The sequence below is a fragment of the Chinchilla lanigera genome, unplaced genomic scaffold (genome assembly GCF_000276665.1).
Source record: "Chinchilla lanigera isolate Chin_1 unplaced genomic scaffold, ChiLan1.0 scaffold00044, whole genome shotgun sequence".
Classification (NCBI taxonomy): domain Eukaryota; kingdom Metazoa; phylum Chordata; class Mammalia; order Rodentia; family Chinchillidae; genus Chinchilla; species Chinchilla lanigera.
This window is the reverse complement of record NW_004955445.1, coordinates 4,965,602-4,989,368: the sequence shown is the minus strand read 5'-3', so window position 1 is coordinate 4,989,368 and position 23,767 is coordinate 4,965,602. Positions and strand designations below refer to the sequence as shown.

General features: G+C 46.0%; 1 protein-coding gene across 3 annotated transcripts in view; it reads right to left on the bottom strand.

Annotated features, from left to right (window-relative positions):
- Bcas1 (breast carcinoma amplified sequence 1) overlaps window positions 1-23,767 on the bottom strand; it is a 98,281-nt gene that overhangs the window by 60,557 nt on the left and 13,957 nt on the right. For all 3 annotated transcript variants that reach the window (XM_013518334.1, XM_013518335.1, XM_005392286.2), the window contains exon 4: window positions 12,725-13,296. In XM_013518334.1, coding sequence (XP_013373788.1) covers window positions 12,725-13,296 — 572 coding nt within the window. The remainder of the gene's footprint in view (window positions 1-12,724; window positions 13,297-23,767) is intronic.

The following is a 23,767-nucleotide window of genomic DNA, read 5'->3' as shown; positions in this document are numbered from 1 at the left end:
AAAGAAATCCTTGAAAGGTATATATATTAAAAATACAGACAGTGATTATCCACTGGAGTGGCACTGGTGGTATATCACTTTATAATGTTTTGTTTGAGTTAAATGAGTGCATTATTTGTTAGAACTACTATTAAAACTAAGTGTGCAGGATTAATGAAAACTTAAAAAACACCCAGGGGCTCACACTAAACACAGTTGGGAGGAGGAGCCAGGCTTAGGTGCAGCCTTAGTAGTACATTTGCAGCACAGTCTTTGTCTTTGGCTACAAACGTGTCCTCGCTATTCTTGCCAGGCTTCCAGATCATTCTCAGCAAAGAGAAATTTTAGACAGAAGCTGAAATGGTCTCCAGGAAATACCTGGAAACTCTTTTTAAGGAAATAGGTGCTCATGCTTCCGTTTGTACTTTATCAAGGTGTAACGAGCTTATGCACTTTTTCTCTTTCTGTTGGCTTCAAAGAGCAAACAGACAGGAACACTAGTTAAGCAATCACGATTTGTCATGTTGAAAAACGACACTGCCTTATCCTAATGTGACTGTCTGTAATAGAGCCCACGTGCAACTCCTAGCACAATTTTTAGCTGGATTCCAGCCTCCTTTAGCAAGGAGAATATAAGGGAAGCCAGGATGGTGGGGGCTGAAAAGTCTCATCTGGGGATCTGTGATGGATCTGTCTCCTCTGGATGTCTCCAGGGTGTGTGGTTGCTTCTTTCTAAATCTTCATACCAACAGTCAGTGCCCCGAGAGCAGCTCAACACGGGAACGTTCGTCTGAAACGTGTTGTCTGCGCTCCCTTTCCATCTGTTTGAAATTTGAGCCACACACTGCCTGGGATGAAAGGGGAACTTCTGTCTCTTCTCCCCTTGGATGTCACAACGACACAAAGGGTTTAATTTGCCAGGCAACAGGGGCCCCGAGATGATCATTAAGGCTTCATTTTTCTCCTTCCTAGAGTCTGGTCACCTGTGTATAGCCATTACCAGATTCAGGAATTAAAATTAGGTTTGGTTACTTCTTGAATTCCTCCTATCTGCCTAGAAGGGAAAGTAAATCAGCAAGCAGGGAGGAATGCTAAGACCAAATATTAACAGCATTTTGTGGAAATCCAAAATTTCCTAAAATAGATTGATTTTTTTTTTTTCCTGCTCTTTTAGACTACAGAGTGTGCTGGGTGGGGTGGCGCACACCTGTAATGCCAGCACTCGGGAGGCTGGGAGAGGAGTGTTGCAAGTTCAAGACCAGCCTGGGCTACAAAGTGAGCGCAAATCCAGCCTGAACTGCACAGCGAGAACCTGTGTCAAAAAGACAAAAAACAAAACCAAAAAAACCTACAGAGCGCAAGGTCACCTAACCAGGTCACTAAATATGTATCAACATAGAAAATTTTTATTTATTTTCCCACTATTTGTACCTAATTCACACCAATGGATAAAGATGCATTTGTATCTTTTAAGCCCACGGCGAAAGCAAGCAGAGAACCAAAGTGGGCCAACCATCAGAAAGCCCACGCAGGTCAGGACTTCCCCTCATCCAGGATGAAATGTCTCCTTTGGGTCTCCTTCTGAGATGACTTTGTACTAACTCTAGATGCTCTTAAAAAGTGTGCCATTTCTGAACAAAGAATTGGCACACAAACTTTGGATCACTTAGTTTGGGAATTACTGTGAGAGACATAACCTCTTGTTGGAGGTGCGGTCTAAGTAGGGACTTGTGACAGTTTCTAGTAACATTCACTGTATCTCAGCCTCATGTCACAGCCTAGTGGAGAAATCAGGAAATTTCCTAGATGGTGATATTTTCTTTTACTTGAGCGGTTCCCTACACTGTTCCTTTTATAAAAAGAGAATATATAGATGAATAGTGAATGAAGAAATACACCTGTTATGCCATCATAGAAAGATATTTTCTTTTTTTTTGAGACAGGGTCTCACTATGTAGTTCAGGCTGGCTTTGAACTTACTTTGTAGCCCAGGCTGGACTCTCAGAGATTCTCCTGCTTCAGCCTCCCAAGTGGAGGCTGAACATTTTCAATTAATGTTTTCAATGGACAACACTTTCTGTTAACACTTTTTCTCCATTCCTTACTCCTCTTTGGGTGGAAGAAAAGACAAGATGTGGAGGCCACTTGTACTGAAAAGAAGTTATCCTGCACTCATTACCATGTGTACCATCTTCACACACCACATTTTATCTCCCTGCCATCCCTGTTACAGCACAAATGTCAGGACATACTGCAGTCAGCAGAGAAACCCTTCTGGCGAGCCTTTCAAAATTTCCCAAGTTTTCTCTTATAAAAAAATGCTGGAATTACCAAAACAAAAGTGTCATGGATAAAATTTGCTCAATTTCTCAATACATTCTTGAATACACACTGGCTTATGCAGAAAGCATGTATCAAATTTTAAAATTCAGTATGTTGTCAAAATGCACGGTTGAAGCAAGCTTCCTCCTGATCCCGGTGGTTAGCTGAGAAACTCTTTTTTTTTTTTTTTTTTTTTTGGGTACCAGGAATTGAACTCACGACCTTGCGCTTGCCAGGCAGGTGCTGTGCCACTGAGCTAAATCCCCAGCCCAGTAAAATTTTTTTTTTTTTTGTAGCTGAGAAATTATAAAAGGCTTCAGAGAGAAATGAACTAAAATATTAGAATATAAAACCTAGATTTTAATCATTCTCTGGCACAATTTCTAAGAGGGGAATTTAAGCTGTGTGATGTAAGACCTAAAAATTTCAGTTCCACACTTTCCTTCCTCTTTTTGGAAAGAGAGAGGAAACGTTAGTTTTAGCTTCTTGGTTTATTAATTGAATCAAGAGAAATTGGAACATCCAGTTTGAAGTCTTCCTTGCAAATCATAGAGGCACTCTCTGCTTTACTACTCTGAAGACATAGCTTCGGGGCATTAAAAACTCATTTTGTGTTTCACAGCAGAAGTCTAACACAGGACAGCTGCACAGTGGATCCCGATCAGTCCCTAGCTGCTGAATACCGCGATGCAAAGACGTCGTGTTTGTGAGATTAAATGAACCATTTGTCCCTGTGATCACAGGTAGAGAGTAGAAAGAAATCAATCAAGGAAAGCACTTTTTACTTTCTTTCCAGAAATAAGGGTTTTCCATTTTCTACTGGAGGAGTAGGTGAATTTGTCCATTTGATTTTCGTTTTTTTTTTTTCCCGTTTACCGGAAATTGAACTCAGGACCTCGCGCTTGCCAGGCAGGCGCTGTGCCGCTGAACTAAATCCCCAGCCCTGTCCATTTGATTTTTAGTGGCTTGTGAAAGGTGGGTATTTAGCAATGAAACGGTCCTCTCTTGCCTCTTTTATTTTTTGGCAAAGGACATTATTTTGGAGACATTCCCGGGGACACACAAATTAGCATGCTCTTAAATGAAGTCCTTTTTGGTAGGATTTGAAACGGAAAAATACAGTTGCTCCTGGCAAGGCGTGGGTGGGGAGAGATTCCCAGGTAGGTGGCGTGGGGAGAAGGATTTGTGGAAGATTCCTGGGTTCCGTTAGTCCCAACACATGCAGCTATGAGACAGACTGGCATTTACTGGAGGAAAAAGTGCCCAGCGTTAAAAAACAAACAAAACGGTCTCAGATTACAAAAGCTAACAACCCACAGCCTAGATCACGTTTGTCGTCTGTGTAGTAAACACTTCCCAATAGCGAGAAGACAGCTTTAAATACTGCCAGAATCAGGCTGCAGATTTCTAAGAATTGCTTGGTCTTCTGCAAAGAAAGTCACACATTTTCCTTGCGTGTTTGGATTAGACAAATCCCTTTCCCGATTCTACCCCCATTCCATTTTCATTATCATTCTTCTACTTTCTATCTCAAAAGTCTGTTTATTTGATTGATCATCTTTTTGTGCCCTGGAACTGTTTGCTCATTTATTTATTTTTCTTTCTTATAATTAATTTTCCCATTAAAATGGCAGCTTCTGTGAGTTGTAGTGTTCCATCTGTATCAGAATCTAAAATTTATAGTTCTGGCACAAAGAAACCAATGCCGAGAATGTGATTCTTGGGCCCCAGAATTATAGTCTAGTAACCATATGGTTATCTAAGTAGCATTAAATTGTGATAAATGCGATCAGAAAAGGAAGGGGTCTGTGACAGATGCATTAGTTGACTCTCAACCCTACTACAAGAAAAATCACGATGTAAGTGTCACCATGAAGAGCCATGCACACGGTTGCACTGGTAGGTTCCATAGGAAGGGGAGGAGTTTGAGGTAAAGTGGGAAGAGGATGTCCCATGTCAAGAGATAAGAAACCACGCACATCCATCCAGGAATAAAACTTCCTACCTTTCAGAAATGTCTGAAACAAGGTAGTATACTGAAATATCACCACTGAAAAACATTAACTATCCATTTCTAGTACAGTCAATAAATTAAAATACCATTAGAACACTGTGTAGGTCAAATAAAATATCCGTTGCCCACATATATTCTATGGTGGTTAGACGTCAACATCTGGTCTAAATGCTTAGCTGAGTGTTTGCTGGAAGAACTGTGCCCTGCAAGGTGTGCCCTCCTTCTGACATGAGAAAGCTTGGAGCCCTGCAGAAAATGAAGTTTCAGAAACGCCTGGTGAAACAAAGCGAAATGCGCAGGCGTGCTGCAGGACTTCTCAGAGCCCTTACTAGGCTGGTGTCTACTGTGAGCCTTTGGGAGAGAGTGTATAGAAAATAGTATTTTCCAATCTGACTTGGTGCTGGAGCCCTCTTTCTTGCCCTATCTCAGCAGACTGATGCTCTGCACATCAGTTTGGAAGTACTAGCTTCAGAAATTTTAAAAGATGTAGGATGTTTCAAAAGGTTCAGGGCGCTTCCTCTTTCTGAGCTCACAGGCACTGTGGTTATGCGTGTGGGTCCCGATGACAAATTCCAGCCCTGCCACTTTCTAACCACAGGCTCTTACCCAAGTCACCTTTCTGTGACTTCGTAAATGCTGAGAAATTAGCTATCATGATAACTTTTGAGGGAGAGAATCAGATGCGCCAGCCCTCAGAGGGAAGATCGCTCAAGACTTCTTTTGCAAGTTCAGCCATGAGCTACATCACGCTAAACTGAATGAGAAGGACCAAATAATGGTGCAAATGTATTACTCTACAGTGGATCCCAGTGAAAGCACACATGTTATACATGCGCTTGAAATCACTTTCTGTTTAAAGCTGTGTCAGGCAGCGCAGATAATACCCCAGCAGTGCATTTACTGTTCTCCGATGGGAAGCAACACGCCGTCCACCATTTTTATTCTTGCCTGCTTCACCTGACAAAGATCACAGCTGGGCGTGCAGCCCTCGCGGCGGGAGGGCCCACATGCGTGAGAAGCAGCCACATCCCTTGGGGTCACGGCCTCAGTGTATGACATGTGCCTTGGGAGAAAGAGGTTTCAGACCTTGAACTGTGACCATGAGGGGACCAGACAGTAACTTAATGAGTCAAAGCCAGCGTGAAAAAGTCAAACAGAACAGAGCAGAAAATACTAGTGTGTACTGCATGCTTTAAGAATAGGATTATTAAAGAAAGAATAGGATTAGTTTGGAAGTCTCTGCATGTGCAAGGTTAAGAAGTGAAACTCTGTCTTTGCTGGGGGAGGGAGTGCTAGTCAGGTTAGAAGCTGGTAAATTAGTTGACTCCCGTGAGTTACCACTGGGTAAGTCAGAGGTGGTTCCATGCCTCCATTCACTTAATGATTTTCTTTCTTTTTTTATAACTCTTTCTTCTGTTACTTAATGATTTTCATGTACCAAGTTGGGTAGAAAAATATCTGCTTTGTTGTACTGTTACAGAGATCAAAGAAGGCTGGGTGTGGTGGTGCATGCCTGTCATCCTAGCCCTCAGGAGGCGGAGACAGGAGGATCACTGCAAGCCTGAGGCCAGCCTAGGCTGCATAGTAATTTCAAGGCCAGTCTTAGCTACGTGGTGAGACCCTGTCTCAAAACAAACAAAGAGACAAACAAACCCACAAAAAATCAAAGATGACAGATGCAAAATGCTTACTACCAGACTAGAAATTATGAATTATTTTTTATTTTTTGAGTCTAGCACACAGCTACTAAGTAACAGAATTAGGACATAGATGCAGGTTACTCAGCTTTCAGCATTTGCACATGGCGCCTACTGGTGTCAACATCGCATCTCAAATATTTCCTAGTGCCAAATTCATCACCATTGTACTGTTGTAGCTGCAGACCTTGCTTCCTCCTAACTTGCGTAATTTAAGATGGATTCTCCTTTTGCACTGAAAAAGTCTTTGGACAAATTGTTCTCTTTACAAATCAAGGGCCAGGGATGTAGCTCAGCAGCGCAGCACCTGCCTGACAAGTGCAAGGTCCTGAGTTCGATACCCGGTACTAAAAAAAAATTCTATTATCTTTACCAATCAAAATGGCATAGCTATGTGGCCACAAAGTATAAAACAAAACAAAATTTAAAAGCACATAATGGATTGCCCTTGTAATATTTGGCTTAGGCCATTTGTTTTTAAAAAAATTTAAATTGGGATTAAGTTGGTGTTTCTGATTTCGCACATGCAAACCTTTTTGAATTATACTTCCTCAAATTAAATATTATTCAACTTTGTGTAAGGTGTGACCTTACTGCAAAGTTTCAAACAACTGGTAAAAATAGCCATGTGGAGCATGTAAGAGTACAGACTTTGCACAAGAAGAGCTTTTGCTCTGCTTTTAGCTGTGTGGCTCGGAGTAAGTGACTTTGTTTCTCTGAAGGTCTGACTTTTCACCTGTAAAATGGTGAAGATAAATAGGATTTTTCTTGAAAGCTTTTCATGGTCTCATGAGGTGATTCCTTCAAAGTGACTTTACCACAGAATTTGATTTCACATACAGACAAGTATTGCAGGGATTAGTTTAGTCAGAAACCACCAGGAATGAGGACACTTGGTCCATGTGGGGACATCTGGTCACTTCATGGACACCCAGCACTTGAAGTGAGGTGTTTGTTTCATTTTGTTTTTGCATGCTGAGGATAAGCCAGAAGTGCCCTAACACTGGGTTACATCCTCCCTTTTTTAAAATTTTTGAGACAGTCTCGCTAAGTTGCCCAGGTTGGCCTTGAATTTGCAGTCTTCTTGATTCTGCCACCCGAGTAGCTGGGATTGCAGGCCTATACCACAACACCTGGCTGAGGTTTTTGAAAAAGAGACAGAGGCCGAAAAAGTACTTTGATCCACCAGCATCTGCACAGGTCACACATTGGCCAGCGTGACTGGAGAAATTTAAGGGCTTTGTGGAAAACGCAGCTCTAATAAAAGGCATAGGAAAACTGCAGAAACCCCTGAATGTCAGACTAAGGAAGCAGGCTTGTGAATACGGAAATGTAAATTTCAAAATAACGTCACAACTTCTCTACGTGTTCCCCCCAGATTGCACTTGTGCCTCATGCTGGATTTAATGATGCTGTCTTTGACAGTTATGGTTAAGAATCATGGAGCTCAAAGGTGTCAAGACTAAAATTGGAAGGGGCTGGGGATTTAGCTCAGCGGCACAGTGCCTGCCTGCCAAGCTCAAGGTCGTGAGTTTGATTCCCGGTACTGGAAAAAAAAAACCCCAAAAAAACCAAAAAAAAAAAAAAGGAAAAAGACTAAAATTGGAGTACTAGGCAGGGAGGAAACCCATGATACTAAAAACAGCTAGCTTTTCTCTTTTTCCATATGCGGCTTCCGTGTGCTAAATATTTTACACGATTTACGCAATTTAATTTTCACAAGTGTGAATAATGTGAATTGTGCTAATGCTATAACTATCCTCTCTATGCCTGTATTAGTTACTTTCCCATCACCAGGAAAACAGGCCTGACACCTGCAGTTAAAAGCAGGCGGGGTTTCCTTTGCTTGCAGTTTCAGTGGGTCCAGTCCATAGTTAGCTGGCTGTAAGGCAGAAATATCATGGCAGAAGGGCCTGGCAGACGAAAGTCGCTCACATCATGGCCACCAGGAAGCAGAGAGAGACAGTGGGGCCATGGATAGAAATACACCCTCCCAGGCCACACCCCTAGGGACCTGTCTTGTCTGACTGCCCCCCTCCAACAGCCACTTAGCTACTGAACTCGTTTTTTTGTTGTTGTTGTTTTTCTGGTACTTGGAATTGAACTCATGACCTTGTACTTGTCAGGCTGGTGCTGTGCCGCTGAGCTGAATCCCCAGCCCCTAGCTACTGAACTCGTAGATGGATGGATCCACCAATGAGTACAGCACCCCCATGATTCAGTCACTTTCCAAACACATGAGACTTCCGGGGGCGGGTTTAGATCTAAACGATCGCATTGCCAGTGAAGAAGATGAGGCTCAGACAGGTTAAGTAGCTTGCCCAAGGTTCTACAGCCAGTAGGTGCCAGAGGCAGAGTATAAACCCAGACTACTCGACTGCAGGGCTTAGCTTTTAATTCACCACTTAACACCACACAGAGAAGCGCTCTGGAGACCATGATTGTTTGACTGCAATTCAACTGCTACACAGCAGTAGAGGACACAGCTTTGCCATTCACTGAGCTGAGGAAGCCCGGGGCTAGGCCAGTGGGCAAGCAGTTGCTGGGTGATCCATGAAGAGTTTTGGATTCACTGATGTTGAGGTGCTCAGTGAGTATGCATGCGGGGGCGTGGAAATTCAAGCAGACCTGTGGAAGAGGCAGTGGGGTAAATCCAGGCAAAAGCGATGAGTCCATTTGGGACTCTTCAACAGAGCTATGCTCAAACCTAGGAACTGCGGAGCAGGGAGCGTTTCCAGGAAGTACGTGTAGTCAAGGAAAGCATCTAAGAATGAGCCTCCGGAGCTCCAACACTGGGATGATAAGATCCACCAGAGAAATCAAGGGAGAGTGGCCACATAGCAAGGGGGTCCCGAAACCCAGGGAGGACAATGCTTCAATAAGGAAAGCGGGCCCCACTGCAGCAGAGTCAACTGAAACCAGACCTACTTGGCTCTGTGTGAGATTTAGGGGATTTGGCAGCGGGGATGAGGGGCAGAGGGAGGGGCAGCATCATGGTGGCTTTGAGCAAAGCCTGAAGTGAATGTATTCAGGGAGAAAAAAGAGCGGGCAGGAAATTCATTGAGGATGACACTTAACCCTTCTAATGTAGCCTGAGTGAACTTGAGGGCAATGCGCCTATCACAACACCCCTTAACTATGATGTCTCCTACTAGATCACATTCTCTTCAAAGGGCTGGGAACGTGATTGACCTTCCACGCCTTGCACAAGGTTGGCGTTTAGCAAATGAAGCGCTGCACTACATTTTGAAGAGAAAAGAAGCATTGTTCTGCGAACCAACACCACAACACATTATTCCCGTCCCACCTCCGACAGGACTCCCCTGGAAAAAACGCAGAGATCACAGAAACTTGGCGTGCTTTTCCCTTTTTCTTTTTCTTAAGCAATAAAGGTCAGATTCCCCCTATATGACCGCTTGTGTGAGTGTGCATGGTGCATCTTTTAAATGCACATTTTAGAATTCTGGTTCAGTTGGGAGAGAGTCCCTGCCAGCATGTCGGTTTGTGTGAATCGCAGCTCAGTGAAACCTTTCAGGCATATAATTTATCTTTTCTTTGGCTTATGTAGTAAATGCTTCATTTGTTCATGAATTCTTGCCTTGTTTTAATTATGCTATGCTCTGAATGTAGTTTTATGAGGCACAAAAATAAGATTGTCATTCTGAAAACACAGAAGATTTGTGTGTTTATCCCAGAATGAAATGGTGGCATCTCTCTCCTAATTCACGGCTCTGTGGTTTTGCGGTTGGAATTCCAATCCAGAGAGGGGCCAGCGCTGAAAGTGGGTAGGAGAGGACGGACAGCTGACCGGCTCGGCCCAAGGCATAATTTACCCTAAGAATTCTGAATCAATACATTTGACATCCATCTATGCATAATGTGGTCCTCCCACGAAGAAAGCCATTGATTGAGAAGTTTTATTCATGCGACTTTCTGAGCACTGCATTGTCCCACTGCACTCACAGAACAATTGGATTTATCTCCAAATACAGAACGGCACAGCCAGGGCTCTGATGAGAAAGCTTAAAGAAACCGGAGGTCTATTTTTTATATTAAAAATCCTAGCAAATGTATGGATGTGAATAGTCACAAGTTCACAGGCTGAAGAAGTGGCTATTTCATACCTTTTTAGTGTTTTATAGGTTCACTGTAGAGGGTGGGCATTCAGCAGTTCGAATTCCACTGATACCACCAACTAAAAATGGACATTTGCAGTGTAGCAAAATCAGACGCAGATTTCATTAGTCAGTCTGAGGGATCGAGCCTGCTTATGCAAAAAGGAGGACAGGTAGAATTTTTGGGTACTCTGAGAGATTATTATAACTTCAAAATATCAGTCACTCCAGCCTTGACTACATTAGATGCCTGTCCTGTTTCCCACACAAACACTACCTTCTGACTCACCTCTTGTCTTGGAGCCTATTCCATGTAAACTGAGGTGCTACCCCTAAGAGATCCCCCGCAGCCCCAGGAAAGGAAGCGGAGTTAATAAACCATGACTCTAAATGTTTCCTTCCCTTTTCTTAGACTAGAAATGGACGGAGTATGCTGGGCTTTAGGGTAAAACAGGGTCCAGGGTGGGCTCTAGAGTGCTGAACTGGTTTGCTCGATTCGGGTAGGGGTTTGGATGAGACCTGGATGATCGTACGAAGATGGGTGAAGCACAGTCCTCCATTCTCTTCCTGTAAAGAGCTCCATCCTTCCCTAGCTCAGGCCGTGGATTGGCTTTGGATGGCCATGCCACAGAAGGGCTATTTAAAAAATCACTACCTCTGGATAGTGTTAGGAGCCCATGAGCTGTAATTAAAATTCAACAGTTTCTTTATTGGTAGAATAAAGAATTGGTAGAATCATTTTCTCCCATACTCATGAACACTGATGACCAGTGATGGTCTCCAGACAGGAGGTTCTCAGAGTCCTGGTTTTTCCATGTGATGGATGTGATCAGTAAGATTACCCGCCCAGGCACTCTCCCAGCACTCTACCTCCCGCACGGAGCACACGGCACCCTGAATCGCAGGCGCAGTCGTGTGAATTCATTGTCCTGCCCTGGACAGCACACTCCATGTGCCATCCGTTACTTGTGCCTGGCCCGGTGTTGTGCTCAGAAAGAACTGAGGCATGGACGCATTTGAAGACCTACTTTTTTTTTTGTCTTTTTGAGACAGGGTCTCACTGTGCAGTTTAGGCTGGCCTTGAGCTCACTTTGTTGCCCAGGCTTGTCTCAAACTCGCAATGATCCTCCTGCCTCAGCTTCCTTAGAGCTAGGATTACAGGCATGCACTACCACACCCGGTTTGAAGACCTACTTTTCAATTATATAAAACTCTTTCATTGGTTCCTTGAATTGGTACAATTTGGGACGTGGCATTTGCAGGGAGGAAACTTTTTAACTTTCTGAGAGAAATTTTGAAAATAAACCTTTTGAGTCAAAATTGATAGAAAAGCAAGAATGCTGACAGTAGCAACACATAAGACTATCTTTCCTCAGTTGCAACTGTCCATAGTTTTCAGCTGGTGTCTGATAATTACAATATAATTTTTTTTGTACAGTTCAGGCTGCCTCTGAACTAACTATATAGCTCAGCCTGGCCTCGAACTTGTGGCAATCCTCCTGCCTCAGCCTCCTGAGTGCTAGGATTACAGGCGTGTGCCACTGTGTCTGGCACACAATATAATTCTTGATGCTACCCTGGGTGCATTACAATCACAGGTTAAGGTGACACTCATTTTCATTAAGTAAAATAACGTGTATTCAGTGCTCAGAAGAAAACCCGGCCTATGATAAGCACTCCACAAGTGATAGCCAGTGTTCTCATTAGCATCTCGGCAGTATACAGCTATATTCTTCAGACAAATATATTGTCCACAGTAATCAGCAGCCACCTTGTGAAAACCTCAGCCCAATATAATTTTTCCTCCCTTTAAATTAACTAGACGCACTCAACTTTATTCCTAAATTTTGAAAAATATTGTCATTTAAAAGTCTGTTACCAAAGCAAGTGCCTTACAAATATAGTGTACCAATTTTTTATCTCTTTTTACATTCAGGGATACATAGAAGCTCTCTCAAGGTTAAATTTTTTAATATCAAAAAGGCTTACCTTTCTCTTTGCTCAAGAAAGAAAACAACTGATTCAAGATACCTCCTTGAAAAAAAAAAATCCAGTTTTTACAAAAGTACTGTTCTAGCTTGTTGGGAAATAATTAATATATAAGTAGTGTGCCTAGGCCCGTAAACCTGCATGTTGATACAAAAGAAGAGATCACCCAGGCTGTAAGGAGCAAGGAATAAATGTGTTTCCACTAAAACTCCAGACACTCGGGATGTTAAACAATCTGCTGAGATCGGGCTGGAGACTTAAGTCTTTTGGAACCATTTTTATTCCACTAATACCTTTCTGCCCAGCCTGCATTGATCATAAACACAGCCCATCTCCGCCTTTGATAAATGGAAGGATGGATTCATCGGTATGTAGCTCGCCTCTGATTTCCTTTGACATAAAACACACGCCACAGCTGTTACCGTTCTTCACACAGATGTTTCTGCACGCAGGGAGACACTAACTGGCTGCCATTCGTTCTAGGGGGGTCAGGAGCTTGACACCTTGTCCGGGACCCTGGGTGAGCGCAGGGCTCTGTGTGTGGTCTCACCCGCCAGTGCCCCGAAAACGCACTTGGGACAAAACGGAGAGCAGCTCTGCACACTTACCTCCGCTGCGGGGACACCCTGGGACTTCCCGGGCGGCCCTAGGACCTCCTCAGCCTCGTCCTGGTGCCCGGCCTCCTTGGCTTCCTGCTGGTCTTCAGCTGCGGCTTTTTCCCGTCCCTTGTCCAGTTTGAAAAACTTCTCAAAAAAGCTGGAGTCCTTGGGCTTGGAGGGGGCCGCACCCTCGGACGCAGGTGGGAGAGGCGCCTGTACCCAGGTGGCCGGGAGGGCCTGGTCCGCGGCCGCGCTCAGCTCGGGGATTTTATCCGTGGCCGGGCCCGGTGCAGCTGCTCGGCCAAGGGCTGGGCTGTCACTCGGGTCTTTGTTCGCTGGAGCTGAGTTGGAGCTGACATCAAGCTTCGCTGCTCCAGCGGATGAATCCGTGCCTTGGTCTCCGGTACGTCCTGGTACAGGCCGAGAGAGTGTCAAGAAAAAACGAGATTTAGCAGCTGGTGCCTCGGGCTTGGCCTCTTTCCCAAGATTCGTTCCGCTGGCGTCGGCCGCAGTGCTGATCTCCATTGTCTTCGGGGAAGAGGCGGCCGCATTATCCTTCTGGACGCCTATCCCCAGATCGACTGTAAACACAAACATAAACAGAGGTTATTCAATGAGCTGGGAAGCTCCGGAGGAATAATGGACTCCAAACACTTGATGCTCGCAGGCCAGGACGCAAGCTGGGGCCGGGCTCTTCCCAAGCAGAGGCCAGCCCCGTGGGCGCTTTCTACCGCTATCTTCTGGAGGAGGGAAGGGGAGGTTGGCCAGGAGGAAGAGCCGACTCCTGGGGAGCCACTAGCTACCAGGTCCCGTACGCGGCACACGCAGGCATAACTAGCTGCTTCATCTTCTCAGGGACCGGCGGGGAGCACATTGTCACCGTTCCGGCGGGGAGACAGTGCAGTGGCTGAGAGGCTGGGCTCAGGAGCTGGAACAAGGTCGCCCTTGGTGCCATTGACATTCAGGGCCAGACTATTCTTTTTTTTTTTTTTTTTTTGGTTCTTTTGTTTTTTTTCTGGTATCAGGAATTGAACTCACGACCTTGCACTTGCCAGGCAGGTGCTGTGCCGCTGAGCTAAATCTCCAGCCCCTGGACTATTCTTTACTATGGGGACCTGTCCTGCGAATTAAAGAACGCTCAGCAGAGGGTGAGGACCAGCACTCCTCCTTATGACAGTGAAGCACCTGTACGGGCATCGCCGGATCTTCCCTGGGGGACAGTTATCTCGTTTTGAAATTTTGTTCTTTTTCTCTTTAAAATTAAAAAAAATTTAAAGATAAGTGAACATTTTCCAATATAAAATAAAAAACCACTTTGCTCACAATTACTACAATTTTTTCTAAAGCACATTCTACAGTTGTGGTATATCAATAAATGATTGAAAGTAAAAGAAAAAGTCATTCATGATTGCGAACTGTTGGATTAGAATATTGATTTGAATCCAAGTTATTTAACTTTACCCTGCTTTAACTTTCTGGAAAAATGATACAATCTATCTCATTATTTTGTTACAAAGATGACGTGGGTCAATATTTTTAAAGTCCATAGAACAGTGCCTGGAGTTTAGTAAGTGCTCAATAAATATCACAAGTGGCAGCTAGCATCGTTCTTCACGAGTGAGAAAACAGACCTGTCGGTCCATCTTCCCAGTAAACTGATAAATAGCTGATCCTGGTTTTTTTTTTTTTTGATGGTACCTGGAATCGAACTCATGACCTCACACTTGCCAGGCAGACACTATGCCGCTGAGCTATATCCCCAGCCCTGTGATCCTGGTTTAGGCAGAAAGTGATTCCTTTATTGTACCAGAACATTTTATTGCATAGATCGTTACAAGAACTGAAGATTGTAAAAAGCACTACTCAGAAACGTTGTCCTTTGAAGTCTGGAAGAGCAGGTGTTGATCTAAGCAAGCAAGCTGGCCCTCAGGCCCGCTGGAATTAGAGATGCGAAGTTAGCTGTGTGGGGACTGAGGGACTCCGCCTCCCCCCAGGGGAGCGCTATGCCAACATCTGCCTGCTTCTGCTTTAACTTCTGCCTTTATTTAATTGAGCTGTCTTCTTCTCTAGATCATTTTTTAAAAAATAAAGCAGTACAATATTTAGGGGGAAAATACCTAGAACTTTGGAATCCCAATTAAAGACCGAGATCCTCTATCGATAGGCTATGTGATCTTGGGAAAGTCCCTAAAAGCCCTTGAATTTCCTCATTTGTGAAGGGGAAATATCTGTAGCTCCCTCGTGGGGCTATTCAGACGCGGAAGGGACCTCACACAGACAATCTGCACAGCGCCTTTTCCTTTGCTTTGCTAAGAAAGTGCTTGACCCCTGGCAGCTACTGCGAAGATATTTTTAGAAGATTTTCTCCCTGCCTCTGACAACACGACATTATACTTGCGGCCCTATAGCCAGATGCCGCTTCACCCCGGCAGGCAGGAAGGAAAGAGAAAGGAGGAACTGAAAGTTCTTTGTTCTGCTTAGATTGCACGTTAATATGTGGCGATAAACGCAAGCCTGCGTTTGTTAGCAATCGCTTTTCTGCCAGACTCCAGCCTCACACCAGGCACTGAGTGAAGAACAAATAAACAGGCAGTGAGCACTCGCTGGGTTCTGGTGCAGGACGGCAGGGTCCTCATGAGCCCTGGAGGAGCAGCCACCTGCTGGGACAGGGCCAGAGCCCGGGGAGGGGCCCTTCAGAAAGCGGATGCCTCAGAAGGCGCCCGCCAGCACACCGCTGCATTCTCAGCTCTTCATCCCCTGGGTTTATGGCCTGGGGACTCAGACTCTGGACAAACACACTCAGGGAGGGAGGGAGAGAGAGAGACGGAGAGTAAAAAGTGCTGAACTGAGGCTGAGGCAGGCAGGTGGGCCAGCGTGGTGGCGCAAGCCTGAGGGTGAATCCAGGTGAACCCCAAGCCTGGTGCCACTGGGAGCAGAGGACACAGCCCACAGGACAGAGAGGTTGAGGAGGGTTTTTCAAAGTGCCAAGAGCGTTGCCTGATCTTTCTCTTGTTTTTCTTTCCTCCTCATCTCCCGGCTGGAAATGAAATGAGTCACTGGTGAGTAAGAGTGTTACAGTCCGAGAAGAAGTCTCTGGAAAACATACACACACGCACACACACTCCTTCCCATGGAGACTTTTTAAAAAGTGCCACTGTATCGCTTTCAGTGGAGAAGATTTCAACACGCTTAGAGACGATCGCAAACAGAAATAGTGGTCCCAGCTTTCAGAGCACAGATGAAACGGTTTTCCTAACGTATCAGGATTTGGACTTCTCCGATGGCACAGCCCACGACAAGTGAAGCTCTGCCCCCCAAACTTGGGCGGGTGCTTACCCAAGACAGTCACTAGGTTTCTACTTCTCCTGCTGCGATGCTTGCTTCCCACGTGGACACGTGACTGAAGCTGGACAGATTAAGATTCATCCTGGGGCTTTTGCTACATTTATCAGAACGGAATTGCACCGTTTGTGTTTGGCATACCCCTGGGGGTCTCTCTGGAAGTGGTGGGAGACGTGGCTATCACACTGGGGGTGGAGTCTCACGTGAAGAACCAATTCAGATGTTGAGCAAAGCCCCAGAGATCCAGGAAGCAGATGCCCAACGATAGCACTTGGACATCCGGGTCTAGCTGTGCCTGAGGTCGGACTGTAGTACCATACAAGCCGATAACGGCGCTAGTTTAAATCGAACGTAGATTCAGTGACTTGCAAAGAACTCTGGGGAAATGGTTAGTACCTGTTTCACTGTTTTTCAGTGGGAATCACCCCCTTCTTCCTGGGAATCTGCCTCTGGGCTTGTAACCCTTGCAGGCAGTCAGGAAGAAGTTGGAGGAGGAACAGAGGGGATAAAATACAGAAAAGTGAGCTGTAAGTAAGGAATTAGATGGGAAAGAAAATTCACCGAGGTTTTGTCTTTACTTAACCTTTTATGGTGCCCACTTTATAAGTTAAACTTTATCCTGGGTATCTGTGTAGAGGAAATAACTGCATCTATCAGGTCAGCCCTCCTGGAGTCTGGGGCAGCTCCTGGAGGTCTGCGGTGGGAGGGGTCCCCATGGACGGGCCACTGCAGCTGCTTATTGCTTACTTGTTTCCTCGTCCCCAGGATGTAAACCCAGTCTAAGGGGACATGGATTGGATGTGTTCCGGGCTACAGCTCCAAATCCTGCTAGTTCTGATAGTAAAAGAGGGAAGCAGAAATTTCTCATCATAATCTTATTCACAAACACAGCGTCTGTAATGGTTGATACATGGTCAACCTGAGAAGTTTAGAAGTTCAACTAAGTGACTCAGCAGGGGGCCAGGGTCCTCACTTTGTAAACATCCTCAGCCTGTGCAGGAGGAGGGCAGGGAGACCATGTGGGTGTAAAGGACTCACCCAGGGGTGGAGAGCTTGATTACAGTCTAAGGGAGGAAAAGAGGCTTCCCCCTGCCTTTTGCTCTTGCTGCTTTTGCTGTTTTCTGCCACCTTGGGCTATTGCCCCTCTGCCATGCCATCCTTCTTTGGAGCCAGCTGATTACGGACTGAAACCTCCACAAACTGCAAGCTAAATAAACCTTTTCTTCCTTAATTTTGGGAGTCGAGTATTTTGTCTCAGCAATGAGAGACAAGTAACTAAGGCAGAACCCACTTGTGAAAAGCATTCCCCACTTGAACATCCCTTCTTATGGCATACTGTTCTATGCACCAATAAGCTGGTCTGTCGGGAGGAAGCAGAAAGTGGGCATAGAATAAACGCTGCTTACACAGAGGGATTTCCCACCTCGCAAAGCCTACAGGAGTTTGTAGAGTCGGTGAGTTACTGTGGGTGACCGGCTTGTCTCACACAGTCCTTGTGGGACATGGATCTGGCAATGTTAAAATGGTACCAGACGATGTAGGGAAAATGGAAGGTGAATTCTTCAAGAGAGACTTCCATATGAATACAAAGGGTTATGGTCGGACCTTGAGAAAACTGGTGAAGGGTTTCAAACGCTTTGCGAAAATGACCCTACTGGGGGTGTGTTGCTAGAATCGAATCCCACATAAACAACTGTAGCTTTTCACATTGTGCAAATGCATTGGCCGCCCAAGGGTCTTGAAGTCAGGATCCACGGGCCAGACACTCATGGCTGGCTTGGAGGAAGGCATTAGATTTGACAGTTTCGCTGGGGGATCACATTTCATGCGTTTCATCCCAATATGAGGATGTCTTTGCACAGAAATTCTAGCGTAAACAAAAGAAAAGAGTGGGTTTTGTGTGATCACGGGGGTGTGTAGAATTCTTGACTATCAGCTTGATACGTCATCTCTGGACATTTAGTGACAAAAGTGTTGGCTCCCCACGGAATGTGAATGTGAGGCAATGGTGACCCCATGCTGCCCACTAGATGTCCCCTGAAGGCCACAGAGGTTGTCAGCGACTGTGCAGCAAGGCTGTGGCAGTGACACACTCTCATCCCCACTCCTTCCTTCCTGTCACTCATCTGCCTGTGTGTGTGGGACGTACAGAGCTGACATAGACGCAAAGCCAGCATCCGGGCCAACGTGAGCAAATACTGCCCCCACTTGATTTGGCCTTATGTTTTTTCTTTCCTAAGTTGGATAATCAGCCACATTTCACCTGGGCTTACGACCAAAATAATCTCTTACCCCTTTTCTTTTTCTCCCTCCACTCTCCTCCTTTACTGCAAGAAAACCCAGGTTTGCCATCCTGGCTTACCCAACTTTGCACAGACAAAGAAATGTAATTCCAGATATCCCTATATGGTGGTTGAATTTGTCAGTGTTTTATAAAAGTTGGATCGTGCTAGGAATATTTTTTGTCTGCTTTTACACATGATAATTATCTTTCATAGCCACTTTATCCAAAGTTGTCTTTTAAGGGCTGTGTAATATTTCATAGATATATCCAAAGATATTTAAACATTGCTTAATCCATGAATGTTCTGGTGACTTCCTGCATTTCCACGACAAATAATGCTGTGATAAATTTCCATGTTCAAAAATCCTAAACCATTGCTTTTTTCCTCCTACAGAATAGAGGCACAAACATAGAATTACTATGCTCAAATCAATATTCATTTAATTTTTAAAGACTAGACACTGCCATCCAGATTACTTTCCAAAAAAGGCCCTAGAAATGTACACTTCCAGCAGCAATGGGATAAAAGATCTTTCTCCTTGCCCTTAAGAGCAGTGATCAGAAATGCAATATTAAACAGCTCTTCAAGGAAGAGCTTGCCAGGGAGGGTGGTACCTCATTCTATGCAGGCCCTCACTGTTAAAAAAATAGGGTATGCTTTGGAGAGAGTAAGGAAGCACATAGAAAACTGCCAAAAAGTGACTGTTATCAGTTGGGGGCTCTGAGCCAAGACATCTGGGGAGAAGGATACGGGATGACATTACTCTCTGAAGAACAGGCATACAAACAGTCAACGGACACATAAAAGATGCTTAGCATCATGGGTCGCTGGAGAAATAGAGTCAGAACTTCAACACCATAGCACTTCCCACCTGCTGGGATGGCCGTAGCCAGAAGGCAGGCAACAGTCAAGGTGGGGAGGGTGTGGAGAGATGGGAGCCTTCACCCAGTGCTGATGGGGATGTAAAATGCTACTTCGTTTTGGAAAGCAGTGGAGTGGGTCCTCAAAAAGGTAAACACAGGGTCTCCATGTGATTCCACAAGTCCATTCCTTGTCTAAAGGAATGAAAGTGTAACTTCTCACAAAAACTCATACACAAAGTCCAAAGTAGACTCACTCAATGTAGCTTAAAAGTAAAGACCACCCAAATGCCCCTCCACCGAGGAATGAGTAAACGGAAAGTGGCCTAGGTACAGTGGATAGGATTATTCGTTAGCACATCATGTTAAGAAAAGAAGACAGACACACTAAGGGAAGAGACTTGGGGTGGGATTGAGGGGCTGTCAGAGTGGGGATTTGCACCCGCTTCCTATGCTTATTGTGTATTGTTCAGAATGTCTGCTCTGTCTGCATGCTACCTCCACCCCCAACCCATGCCTTTAAAGTGTGCCAGAACAACACAAGGAAAAGTAAAACAAAGGAACGTTCTAGAAAAGAGAGGTGGGATTCAAAGCAACCTTAAAGACATCACATTGCAGTGATCCGTGTAGGTATGTTTATAGCAGCACAGCCCATAATAGCTAAATCTTGGACGCAGCCTCTATGTGCATCAGCAGGTGAGTGGGTGAAGGAAATGTGGTGTTAGCACACAGTGGAGCACTATGCTGCCATAAAGAGAGACAGAACTGAGTCACATATAGGGAAGTGGATGCACCTTGAGACTATAATGTTAAGCCAAATAAATCAGATGCACAAGCTCAGATATCACATGGTTTCTCTCACATGAGAAGCCCAAAATAGAAATGAGGAGCAAAATAAAAGATAGATAACAGGAAGTAGGGAGAGAGATATTTCTCAAATGGGAAGGAGAGCAAGAGAGGGAGGGAGGGGGCAGGAGGTGGGAAGAGGATGAGCAAAGAATAAAGATGCGTTACACACACGGCCCCACTCCCCACAAAGAGCGCTATCATTACACACTGCAAACAGGTCCTTGTGAAAAACAAAAAGGATTCAAACAGAAAAAGGAAGGAACCTAAGACTCACTTCCTGTCTTGCTAGGGGACACCCAGCACCTCTGCAACTGTAACAAAGGAGCACATAGCTCTGAGTGAAGGTGCCCCTGTGGACATATATTCTAGAGTCTGATGCTATGCTTGGCAATTTCAGAAATTTGAACTTTAGTTTCTCTTATTGATGGATTGACTAAGTCAGGCTCTCACTATGTATTTTAGGGGGGCCTTGAACTCACTTTGTAGCCCAGGCTGGCCCAGAAGTTGTGGGGATCTTCCTGCCTCAGCCTCATGAATGCTGGGATTACAGGTGTGTGCCACCATGCCTGAAGAGAGGCACTTCTCAGAGGTCAATTGAAGGACTAGTGAACTGACCCCACACCCAGCTATGAAGGGACAGGTGGCTGGCAAGTTTCCACCACCGTCCCTCTCTGGGAGACGGGGGCCCATCTTACAGTGGACCGCATGCCCTGTGCAGGCCTGCCTGCAGTTCCATTAGCAGTGCAATGCTTAACTGCTCCCAGCTGGGATGGCTTGGTGCTGAGGATGTTGATGAGCTTTTTAAAAAAGCCATCTTTGGGGAGAGCTGTGAAGTAGGGGAGAAGTATGATTTCAGCAGTGGCCAGCTAAGGCCTGCTGGTGTAGGAGCATTGTGTTTGGCCAGCACAGCATGACGATTTTTTGTTGTTGTTGTTGTTGAGAGGGAAATTTAAAACGTAAGCCCTGAAGTCAGGCTGCATGGGAGCACCTTGCTGTCTGCCGAGGGATTCCCACGAGGAGTCACGTGGAGCTGCGTGGAGCCAGGAGTGGTTCCAGTCCCCGCAGCCCCCAGGGTCCCAGGGTCCCAAGCCTCAGGCGACATCAGACTCTTCTGGGGCCTCCAGAGAGTAGTGCAGACCCCATTCGCACTGTCATCGTGCTGAATTCTGGTCCTGTGCTTCGCCCTGGTCTATTACAACCAAGGTGATGACCGCTATGCTTCCCGGGACTTATCTGTTTATACTGGAGTTGTGGAAATAGTATCAAAAAACCCACTAGCCGTGGGCACGGTGGCCCACGACTAATCCCAGCCACTTGGGAGACTGAGTAGGAGGATCACGAGTTTGAGACCCGCCTGGGGAACTTAGCAACACTCTGCCTCAACAAGAAGAAGGAGAAGAGAGCGGACCAACCGAGGGTCGCTGTGGATTTAAGGAATACATATATTTATCCTGTCCAGGCCGCAGGACGCCTCCCGTGTCCTGCCCTCCCCTTCCGCTCCCACACTGGAGAGCAACTCAAGCCCTTCACACAGGCTGTACCCCCCGCCCTTGATTGTTTTATTTTTGAGACAGGGTCTTGCTAAGTTGCTCAGGCTGGGCCTGAACTTGTGATCCTGCTGCTCAGACTCCCAGAGCCCTGGGATCGTAGGTGTGCGCTACCGCCATGACGGCGGCTGTGACTGTCTGCGCTGGTCTCCTGAGGCACTTCGCCAGGGGTCAAGGGAAAATACTTCTACTTTCACCCACGACAGTGCTGGCAGAAGCTCTTTGCTTAAGGAGCACTTTTCAATTTAATAAAATTATTATATATATATATATATATATTTTTTTTTTTTTAAGAAAGTAAAACTAGGTAATTTTTCTTTTGAGGAACAAGAGGAAGATTAATTTTAGAAACTTATCAGGTGAAACAGAGACATTCTTCTGTTTTTGAAAAACGATGTCTCCTGGCAGATAAATCATGCCTTGGTCTCTGCCATGCATTACGCCGTGAGGATGAAGCAATTTTTTTTTTTTTTTAAAGAAGGGACCAACGTGATAAATTTGCTAGGAAAGAGTCAAAGCGGGAGAAAAATGAGGGTTTCTATTTCCCCAAAGGTCTGTGGCGTGTTAGGCGTAAATGCACCGCGGTAAAATCCGGGCAGGCACTAGGTCAGGAAGAGCCAGGGAGGCAGGGCATGGGTCACAGTGAACTTCTGTAGTTTCCCTGAGTTCTTGCCTTGAATGCAGCTCCCCCGTGTGGCCGCTGTCCTCCACCTCCCTCATGAAGTTAAAGTCATTGTCTTTCATGCATGAATATCAGGAAATGCAAATTCCTTGCCAAGGTCACACAGCTAGAGGGCGGTAGAGCCAGGACATATGTCAAGGAGAGTTAGACCCCGGTGTTAAGGCACTGCTGTAGCAAGTGAAGAAATGTGTGCCCTCACACAACACAAATACATTCTCTTACAGTTCTGAAGGTCATGTGTCAAACACAGGCCACCTTCTAAAGGCTCTGGGGAGAATCAGCTTCCTTTCATTTGCCAGCACCTGGAAGCTGCCTATGACCCTTGGCTCGTGGCCCCTTCCCTCCTCCACTGTCAGGGTTGGAGTGTAGCATCTTCAAGTCTCTCTCACTCGGTGACACCTGCTCCTAGCACATCTTTTCCTAGTCCGCCCCTCCTGCTGCAGCATTTGGAAAGATGCTTGTGGTTACACTGAATCCACTTGGACAATCCGGGATTATCTCCCTGTCTCAAGACTTAATCCCCCTGCACAGCCTGCTTTTGCCGTGGAAGGCGACACAGGCGCGAGTTCTGGGGATTAGCACATCGCCATCCGGAGGGCGGAGGGATATCGTTACAGACTCTCCACTGTGACGTCCTGTGGTTTCCTAGAGAAATGCGTCCAGCAGTACCTGAACTCTTCCTGGTGGGGATGCTTTTGACAGAAGGAGGCAAAAATTGGTTCTGGAGAGAGATGAGGAAAACGCCCTCTGTGTGTAGAGCACAGACACAGATATTCACAGCAGGAGGCTCTGCGCTGGGCATCACCCGACCGAGCCCTGGGAACCTCCCCGCTGTCCCTTCCGGGCCCTGGCTGCCCGCAACTGGCCCTGCCGCACCTCGGTTCTGCTGAGTGACTCGAGGTCCCTCGCCGTGCACGCGCACCTGCCTAACCCCTACTTTTGCTGCTGAAGAACAGAACGCTCATGAAATGACAGTGGCGTTATCTGCACTGCCACAGAGCGTGGCTTTAGGCTGATCCTTTGCCCTCTGTCTCCTGGGGGAGAATGTGCAAGACTCTTGTAAGAAAGTGAACCCGGAAAGAACTCTCTCCCGAGGCGGCGGGAAGCCTTTTGGGTGTTTCTTCCCTGAATCTGAGGCTTAGGCTTTTTCTCCTCCTGTTAGCTCGCAGGTGAACAAGGTAAGCTGGGCCTGGCATCGCCCCGCCTGTCCGGTGGGAGGTGACTGGGGGGTCTGCAGGGGTGCGGCACCCGCCTGGCTGACGTCTTTCTGACTGGAGGGCCACTGTCTCTTCCTAGGATGACTACTGGGGTCTGACCTGGAGGTGGGTGGCTAGGTTGCGTTTTCTGTGTCTTCCAACCTCTGGATCATCAGAGATTCTACTTCTCCTTTGCAATTTGCCAAAGTCTGCGCGTGGACAGAATGCACGGGGCGCCCTGCACTCAGCAGCAGGGGCGATGAGCTCCAAGATGGTCTGAGTCCCAGATAT